This window comes from Rousettus aegyptiacus, unplaced genomic scaffold, assembly GCF_014176215.1.
Source record: "Rousettus aegyptiacus isolate mRouAeg1 unplaced genomic scaffold, mRouAeg1.p scaffold_m13_p_14, whole genome shotgun sequence".
NCBI lineage: Eukaryota > Metazoa > Chordata > Mammalia > Chiroptera > Pteropodidae > Rousettus > Rousettus aegyptiacus.
This window is the reverse complement of record NW_023416289.1, coordinates 2,252,505-2,261,512: the sequence shown is the minus strand read 5'-3', so window position 1 is coordinate 2,261,512 and position 9,008 is coordinate 2,252,505. Positions and strand designations below refer to the sequence as shown.

Here is a 9,008-nt window from a genome sequence, read left to right as displayed (position 1 = left end):
CTCGGCCACGGAGTCCGGGCGACGGCCCTTCGTGCAGCTCCAGACTGGTCCGGCGGGGTGGGGGCCGGGCCGGCCGCTGGGCCACCACTCCCGGAGGAGAGGCGCCACCCAGAGCAGGGCCTCGGTGGCTGTGAGAAACGGGATGATGGCTGGGAAAGGTCCCTGCACGGCAGCTAATGTTGTCATGAGTCTTAACGCTGGAAGGACGTGGCACAGATTCACGTAGGCCCCGGGCGCACGTGGGAGCTTTGGGCCGAAGGCCTGGCTGTCACCGACGGGTCACCAGCGTGGACGTACGACAGTCGGGCTGCCATGGGTACAGCAGGCCAATGCCAGCAGGTGGTGACGACTCCTCTTATCCGTCCTGTAAGGGACCACCGCTAACGCAGACCGGGTTCCGTGCCAAGCTACCTTCAATAAGGACACGCTGCACGTGAAAGCATTATTGTGCTTTCCAGGTCCCTTTCTCGCACGTCACCCCAATTTTTCTTCACGGTGACCCCCTGGGATATGGTGGGTGAGCCCTGGTTTCAGTCCCGCATCTGACGAGGGGAGGGGAGCCCCGACCCATCCGTGCGTCTGCATCTCTTCCTCGTTAAAAGAGCTCAGGAAAAGTTCTCTGCATGACACATTTTAACCAAATCGTGGCCGACCAAACTCCCGTCCAGGATCGGGGTCCTGGGCCACAAGCTGAAGGAATCGGCCGGGATCGTCCCCCGTCCACACGACGGAGCGTTGACGGCGCGGACCTTCGTGCGTTTGGGGGAAAGGCTTGGCTGCTGTCCCTGCTCCACGGAAGTCGAAACGTCACTCATGTTATTAATCTGCGCGGAAGCTTCCGGCCTCGGAATGCGACGATGAAGCTGTTTCTACGAAGTGAGGCCGGCACGCTCAGCTCTTCGCTTTCTGGCAACGAAAGGCGTTTGTCAGCGGCTCTCGTGAGCATCGCGCTTATGATTTTTTTTTTTTTTTACCTTTGATCATGTGCGGGTTTACGGAATCTCTCTAAATCTCCCGAGACAGTCATACACAAAACCATGCAAACAGCCCTCAGCTCCTTCCCCGTTTTCAGACAACCAGACAATTACATCTCCTCTTGGGAAAACCGCCGTTCGTATTAAATATTTACTATCCGCTCTGTTTTTCTGTCAATCAAGGAGCATTTACGCAGTTTCTGCTACGTGTTGGGCACTGTGGTGGGTCGTGGGTGGAGACACCCGCCTCGCTTAGTCTTCGCGGAGTGCGTGGCTTCAGAAGGCTTGTACCTCACCTAAAGGAGGCATTAGCCTCCTCACAGAACGACTGCTCCAGTGGGGAGTCTGCATTCTGTCGCTGCGTGGCATCGCGTGGCATTCTCAGACAGACGAGGAGGAGCAGAGGACAGAGATGGAGGACGGAGTGACAGAGAGGGCCAGCAAGAGCATTTCAGCCAAGGCGACCTCATCGATGTCTGTGCTGAAGCCCGCGAGCAGCCTGGACTGACTCGAAGAGCCTGGCGATAGGGAGGCACTGAAGTCCGTTTGCGAAACGAAGGAGGTGTACGCAGACATCCGGTTTTGTGACGGCTGGAAGGAAACAGGTCATGGGACTGGAGTCCTGCCCCTGGGTGGCTGGAGGAAACAGGCGAAGCCCGTGCAGGGTGGATGTTAATGAACATCGGCTACCAGGAAGAAACCGGCTACCGGCGGCTTCTAAATTGAGGCAAAATAAACTTATGAGCCACGGGCTCATGAATACCAAGACAGCGAGTGTCCTTTGTCCTTTAACACAGAGCAGTAAGAAACAACGACGACAAAAGCAAAACCAGAAAAATATCTTAAAATGAAACGGAATCTCTTTCACCGGGAGCAGAGGGATGATTTCAAAAGCTGGAGGAGAATCACTGCCCACACCTTTTCAGGGTAAGGAACCGGCAGGAGGACAAGAATTGAAACCACTTCCCTTCTGCTCGGAGCCGTCCTGCCTGGACGGCCCAGGGCCGCGCACGATGTTGACCAGGAGCAGAACGCGACCGCACCGCCAAAGCTCTAGGTCGCGGGCTCCGCTCCTCTAATTTGTGGCGTCTCCGTCGAAACACAATGGCCTCTGACGAGCTAGAAACACGTGTCGCAGGGAGAGGGCAGCACCCTGTCCCAGGCTCAGGAAGCGGGTGTGTCCCCGAATGACCCCGACCCCTCGAGACCTGGCGTTGACGCGGGTGGGCGCTGCCGGTGTACTTGAACCAGAACTGCCGCCTCGACCCTGCCCAGTAGTTTGAACACAAGATGGGTCAACTGGTTACCCGCCCAGCGCTGTATTTCTCTACCAAACACAGGGACGTGGCCGGGTGCGGGGCCCCTGGCGGAGGGTGACCACGTCAATGAGTGACCGACGCCAATGAGTGACCACGTCAATGAGTGACCGACGCCAATGAGTGACCGATGTCAATGAGTTTCTTCGTTCTCATTTCACCGTGGGCTCCGAGAGACAGAGGCACACTCACGCTGGGAGCTGTCGTGCGCACTCGGTGCCCTTGGGTGCTTTCTGAGAGACGGCCCGGGGCCGCCTTCGTCGTGGGGTGGCTGTGCCCAGGTGAGCTTTTTGCAAGGCGGGGAGAGGAAGGGGGGTGGGGGGCGCCGAGCCAGGGGCCTGAGTCAATGCACTTTCCTCGGAGCTGCAGGGCGCCCAGCTCCCTCACTTAGGGACGCTGGTCCCTTGTCTTCCCCTCATGCTGTTCGCAGGACACCTGTCACCTCACAGAGGAACAGTGCTGCGGGTCAGCGGACACGGGCTCGGGGACAGGTTTCCCAACCCTGCGCCGGTCCTCGCAACAGATGAAGCAGATGAGCTTCTTTCCTCAGGAAGCGTCTTCGAACCGGTCATATTACGAGTTTGAGAATTTCCTAAGGTTAACGTGTGTCATCGAAATTGAAAATTTCCGATTTCCTCGGTGTCTGTGATGAGTTCATGTTTCTAATTTTGTGAACCCGACTGTTCAGTTACTATTTGTGGAACAAGTTGTATAAGATGCTCGAACTTTGTTCCCCAGTTTCCTCCTATGTAAAATAAGGACACCAGCAGTTCCCGCCCCGTTAGGGGGGGCCGAGAGGCGCCCAGCGCCGGCCCGTAAGGTAACCGCTCCGTGACCCGCCCCTTCCTCTCTCAGGCTGGCTCGTTACAGCCGCCCGTCTTCTTCAGAAAACCAGCTCTTGGATTTATTGCTTTTCTGCTTTTGAATTAGTTTCATTTTTTTTATAATGCTTTTCTAACCTATTTCGTTGCAATTTAAAATTTTCTTAGCGTTGAGTATTTAATTCATCTTTCATTATCTTGTTCAGTACTATTGATTTCTGATCTGAACATGGCTTCAGCCGTCTTGTATGTAGTAATCTGGTTATAAAGTGGGCATTTTGAAACTTCAGTTTGGGTTTCGATTTAGAAAAAAATTCCAAAATTTTCCAAGAGGTTGGCTTTCTTTCTTTTCTCTTTGGTTATTAAACTATAGTGTTTTGTTTTTTTTTTTAGTTGAATGTTGTCTGATATTAGTTGCAATTATAAGGGATCTAGAGATCCGTTTTTGTCATTTTTCTTTCTTTTTTTTATTTTGTGCTGTATGGTCAATTTTCTGAACTATCCCCCCGCCCCCCACACACACACCCCTGGTAATTTAAAGTTATTTTCGTATTTTAAATGGTAAGCTTTACAAACTTTCTTGATTTATTAACTTTGAAAAATGAGGTGAATATTGACTTCTTACTGTGTAAAACAAGGAATTAGCTCATGCTTCCTTCTGAGTTTTGTCAGCGAGCTCTAGGATTTTCGTCCCAATCCATGCGTTATCGTACCTTAAATTGTGACGTTTTTCCTTTAAGTCATTTTTACATTCTTTTCTGTAAGTTGCACTGTTGTTACTATTAACTTTATATTAACGGATTCACCGTTCATAAATAGTCCTTAGGTATTATGTTTTCTCCATGACTACATCTTCACGTTGATTCTCTTGGTTCACTGGATTTAGACAAATACTACTTTTCCGAAAAGTTCGCAGGTACGATTCCCGAGCTATCGCATAGTTAAGGATGCCCCATTTGCCTTTATAACCCTAGGAAAAAGAGCCTCAGGTGACACGTCCTGTGTGGCCTGACCTGGCGAGGAGGAGGTGAGCCCTGGGGGATGGTGGTCACCCTGAGCCCCTCCGAAGTGTTCCAGCATTGCTCAGACTTTTCTGGAAGATAACGTGTTCTCTTTACCTGCAGACTCTGATTTTCTAAAAACTGAAATATGACTTTCTCAGACTTAAATGACATGGAAGGAAACCTGGAAAACACCATGGTTTTTAAAATGATGCTCTGGAAATGCAGTCGAATTCGATAGTCAGTCAGGAGCCGTCGACAGACGCTGCCGGTACAATGAACTCCCACAGCGACTCCGCATCGCGATCGAGGGAGCTTCGCATCACACTTAAACCTCGTCATGCCTGGACGAAGGCGCCGATGTTTCCCGTCAGTCTCTAGTGCAGCGGTTAAAACGTTTTGGCTCTGCAGGCCAAAGGGGACACCTAAAATCCCTGAGTTCCGGGTTCTAATTCTCACTCTTTGCTTTTCTAGTTAGAAAGCGACACTGGTTTCTGGAGAGAGGGACGGCAAGGCTCACCGACCCCCACGGACCCTTTGGAACGACACGTTCTGGGTTTCATCGAAACGCCGAGGCGAGACACGGGCCGCAGCCCCTGAACGCCGCGGAGACGCGGGAGGGGGTCGGAATTCTGCGCCTGCGGCAGCGAGTGACACCTCGTGCAGGAAACACGTTCGCAAACGATGTTTGATTTCGACTCAGACGGCGGCAGATTTCTGGCAACTCTGCTCAGCTGATGAGACTCTTAAAAAAAATCTTAAAAAATACCACGGCTCCCTTTCCTCCGGATTTCGGCGAATATCCACCACTTCAAGGTTCCCCCAGCTACGAGGTCCTCGCTCCCTCCCCGCGTGGGCTTCGCGGCGTGCCGCACTTGCCTTAGGGACCAGCTTCGGCGTCATCGCTTCCCAAACTCGCCTGTGTGTCAGGCCGAGTGACGATCTTCACCGTCGCAGCCTCTCCGCGACACCCCGCACGGTCGGGCCCTCGGGTCGGCCGCCAGCACCCACGCGGAACACCTCAAAGGCGGGGGAACGCGCTGCCCGGGCCCTCGGCTCTCTCAGGGTGCTCACGCGTCCGTTTGTCCGATCTCAGTTCGAGAGGTACCGAAGCCACTTGTCCTTTCTTTCTTAGATGCTTTCTAGCCTCTGAAAGGGGCCGAGTCTGACGGGGGACAAGTCCAACTTTCCGTAGACTGGCCAGGAAAACCTCTTTTCGGGGCCAGGACTAACACTAAGGGGCTGTTTGTAACATTCGGTGGGAAATAAATTCATAAGATTTAAAGGTTTAATCTATTTTCTATTTTTATTAAATTTTGCTTAGGTAAATTTGGTAGCAAATCATGTGCAATGGTAAACACCACAGATTCTCTTCCATGCCATCTCTAGATCAATTAAATAAAAACAATCAGGAGTAATCAGCTTAATATCATGAATGGGAGAACAAAGCATGTGTCCAGATACATTCATTAATTTAGAAATAAAATTTAATAACATTTTGTTTTTACCAGTACAAACTAGATTAACCTCTGAATAATCTTATACATGTCCTAATTTTAGTAAGAACTCAAAGATAATGTTTGATCAGGTATTATCGGGATTTGTAATACAAGTGTTTTAAGTGTTTCATCAGATTTATTATCCTATTTTAGTCCAATCCCTACAGTTAACACAAATACAAAACCATAAGCACATTTACAAGGTAAAAATCGTACAATAGCTCTGTATACTAAAATATTACCAATAGTGTAATTTCTGAGAATCAGAATATCAGCTGGCCGATTTTGCTTTTGTGATGCACATTATAGATTCTACCATGGCGATGTCACTCGAACGGCTCACCATTCTCCAGGGTCTAGTCATTCCCAGCATGCACTGCGATGTGGCAAATTCACTGAAATGGCAGTAAGGCGGGCGGGATTTAGTCCAAAAAGCCATGATTTATTTTGAGGAGATGTCTGATCATTAAACATGCAGTGGTGAACTTTCAACTCATAAAACTATTCCTATCATCCAGTAAACATTATTACTGTATTGGCATAATCGCGAGAACTTTTTTCTGCTTGATTAACAGCATGCCGCACCGTGAGGCTGGCGACGGCGCGGGCAGGACGCCCCGCGACTTTATCCAAGGCGAGACGGCCACCTCGCCGCCGTGATCAGCCCGCACGCCGGCGGCCGCCCGGAGTGAGCCTCGGCGCAAAGCGGGACCCGCTTCGGGAGAGCGCGTCCCCGCTAGCTGACCAGGCAAGGGTCGTCGCTGTTCGGCTTGACCTCGCCTTCCAGCAGCAGATTCATCACGACCTTGGTCAGGTAGCTGCAGGTGCCCCGTCTGCCCAGCGGGGGCGTGTTGTAGAAGGAAGTCATGTCGTCCTGCGGAGGGGAAAGGCGAGAGAGTCGTTTGACTTTTGGGTTGGTGAAGGTGACAGGTAAAGTCGGTGTCGGCCTGGGGGGGGGGGGATAAATCCACAGGACGATTTCCTCGTGGGAGATACGCGCGTCCCGTGCTTTGCTTTCGTTTCCCGAGGCGGCGTCTCGGGAAAGGCATTTCTGGTGTTCTCTCTGCTGGCGAGTTTCATCTACTTAGGGAACCTCTACACGGATGAACATAACATGTCAAACAGAGGCCCCGGGAGGGGCCGTGCCCGCGGACGGGGCCCGCGCTGAGCCCCACTCTCCCCCGCGGCCTTCTGGAACCTACGGCTTCTTTCCGGCCACACAGATTCTAACTGCTGACGACAGAAAGGACATTTATCTCCTCCTAGATTTCTTTTCAGTCAACACTTCATGGTTGAATCGACTCGTAATTTCACTAAAAAGGAACGTTAATTCCTCGAGTAAATCAGACTTCATGCCCCCTGCCCTTTGAGTACTCCGTTTTGCACTCTGTAAATCTGTTTTATAAGTTAAATGATAAGAAATTAGGGATATTTTGAAGAATCGAGACAATGAAAAAAAAATCAACAAAAAGCTATTTTTCTCTACTTACTTGTTTTTCGACTTCCTTTAATCGACTCTCATCTTTTTGAAATTCGTGAAACGCTTCTTTCACCAGTTTGTCCAGATCGACCTTGTCTTGAAATTCTAGCTCGGGGTTCCTCTCCAGCACGACGGACACGACCATCAGCAACTGGAAGGGACGGACATCGAAGCCGATGACGTGGACCGCGGCGGCGACGCGGGTGGACACGTTTCCATCCCCCTCCCAGACCGGCGGCCGCGCCTCGCGTCCCGTGCGCTCCCCGTGAACCCCGGTGCCCTGCCCGGGGCCGGGATGGCCGTCGCCCTCGGGACCAGCGGAGGGGCCCGTGAGGGGCGTGCCACTTCTGGCCGCGTGGGCATCTCTCTGTGCGCGTTCCGGGGAGCAGGCGGGGAGCGGACTCTGAGCACGAACCTCCACGACGATCTGCCGGTACTTCGGCTGGTCGATGTTCCCCAGCATGTCCTCGACAAGGAGCGAGAAGTTCATCTCGTACATGGTCATGTCGGACAGGGTCGGCTGCTGGAAGACACGACACGGCACGCAGCACGTCAGCCTCCGGCGCCCGCTTCGGAGACGGGTTTCGCTCTCTGATCGACGACCCGCTCGGTTTGCGGAGCATCTGAGAGCATCTTCGGCTCCACGACCGGAGTTTACAGACGTCGATCTCCGGAGCCGGCCGGCTGACGACCGATAAACCGGACCTCCGTTTTTAGTAGCCATCGTCACTGTGTTAACGTCTTCGGGGGAAGGGACCGTGCTAGCAACCGCCTCGGGACACAAAGGCCCCCGCCGCGTGCGGGACACGAGCAGAGACGCATCGCTCTCGGCGCCAACGCGAGGGGCGCGCCTGGCTGCGGGCCGCGGCGCTCCCGGCGGCGGAGGGAGACCCTAACTCGCTGACAAGCGAACACAGGAAGGACAGCTTGTTTGGCGAAAGCTTTGGCCGTGTGGTCCCGTCAAACGGAGAAAAAGCTTCCTCAAAGCGTCTGATTTATGACAATATAATACGTTTTGATTAAATACAACTTTTAAGCAAAATAGCCATTTGGTAAAGCAAGGCTTTGCATAGAGGGACGCTAAAATTGCAAAATAAACGTGACTCGTTTCCAGTCCTATGGACCAGACTTATTTCCCGGTACTCCCTCCCGTGGGGTTCCTGGACGCCCCGGCTGGAACCCCCTGAGGGGCGGAATGAGCAGAGCGGCTACTTGCACGACGGAGGCGGGGGGGGGGTCCCCACCGCCGACCCCTCCCACGGCCCCGACGCGGGCGCTACCTGCGGCAGGTGCTTCCCGGCCACCACGATGCCATTGGGCGTGCGCTCCAGGATCTGCCACACCCGGTCGTAGAACCCGGCCGGGGTTCTGTTCAGAGACCCGTTGATCTGACGCCGGTCCAGCCAAGACCTGTGGACCAAACAAAGGAGTGAGAGATGCCTCAGTGCCGGAAAGCGGGCTTGTTCCGGCAGGAGGCAAGACTCTCGGTGTGGATTAGTGTCCCAACGGCCGGCCGTGAAAGCCCAGGACCATCAGGGCTGCATGCTGCAGAGATCGCCAAATATTTCATAGTGAAAGCAGAGCGTGCAGGGAAGGAGAAAATCCCCCAGATTTCACGAAATTTAACAGGCACCATGTTTTTCTCTATTAAGTTACAAGGTTAAAAATTCTCACCATGTGATCGAATGACTTTAATACAAAAAAGCAGCTCCATTTAAAAACACGGGAGCAGCCTGAATAATTATATTACAGCTTTTTCTGTTATTAAAAAAAAAACTTCAATTCGGTGTAGTCCACAAGTTTCTGTTTGGCTCTTGTTCTAACTCTAGCACAAATGAAGTCTAAGAAAGGGTTTAGCCCTGAAAAAGGTTACAACCTACTTCCAGAAACAGGATTTAAGCAACATGACCAAGCGAA

General features: G+C 52.3%; 1 protein-coding gene across 6 annotated transcripts in view; it reads right to left on the bottom strand.

The window, feature by feature from the left end:
• Nucleotides 1-5,391: 5,391 nt before the first annotated feature.
• Nucleotides 5,392-9,008, bottom strand: part of PHKB (phosphorylase kinase regulatory subunit beta) — a 94,648-nt gene continuing 91,031 nt past the window's right edge. For all 6 annotated transcript variants that reach the window (XM_016147632.2, XM_016147635.2, XM_016147631.2 and 3 more), the window contains 4 exons: nt 8,372-8,501; nt 7,507-7,614; nt 7,102-7,242; nt 5,392-6,485 (listed from right to left, as the gene is read on the bottom strand). In XM_016147632.2, coding sequence (XP_016003118.1) covers nt 6,348-6,485; nt 7,102-7,242; nt 7,507-7,614; nt 8,372-8,501 — 517 coding nt within the window. In that variant the 3' untranslated portion in view covers nt 5,392-6,347. The remainder of the gene's footprint in view (nt 6,486-7,101; nt 7,243-7,506; nt 7,615-8,371; nt 8,502-9,008) is intronic.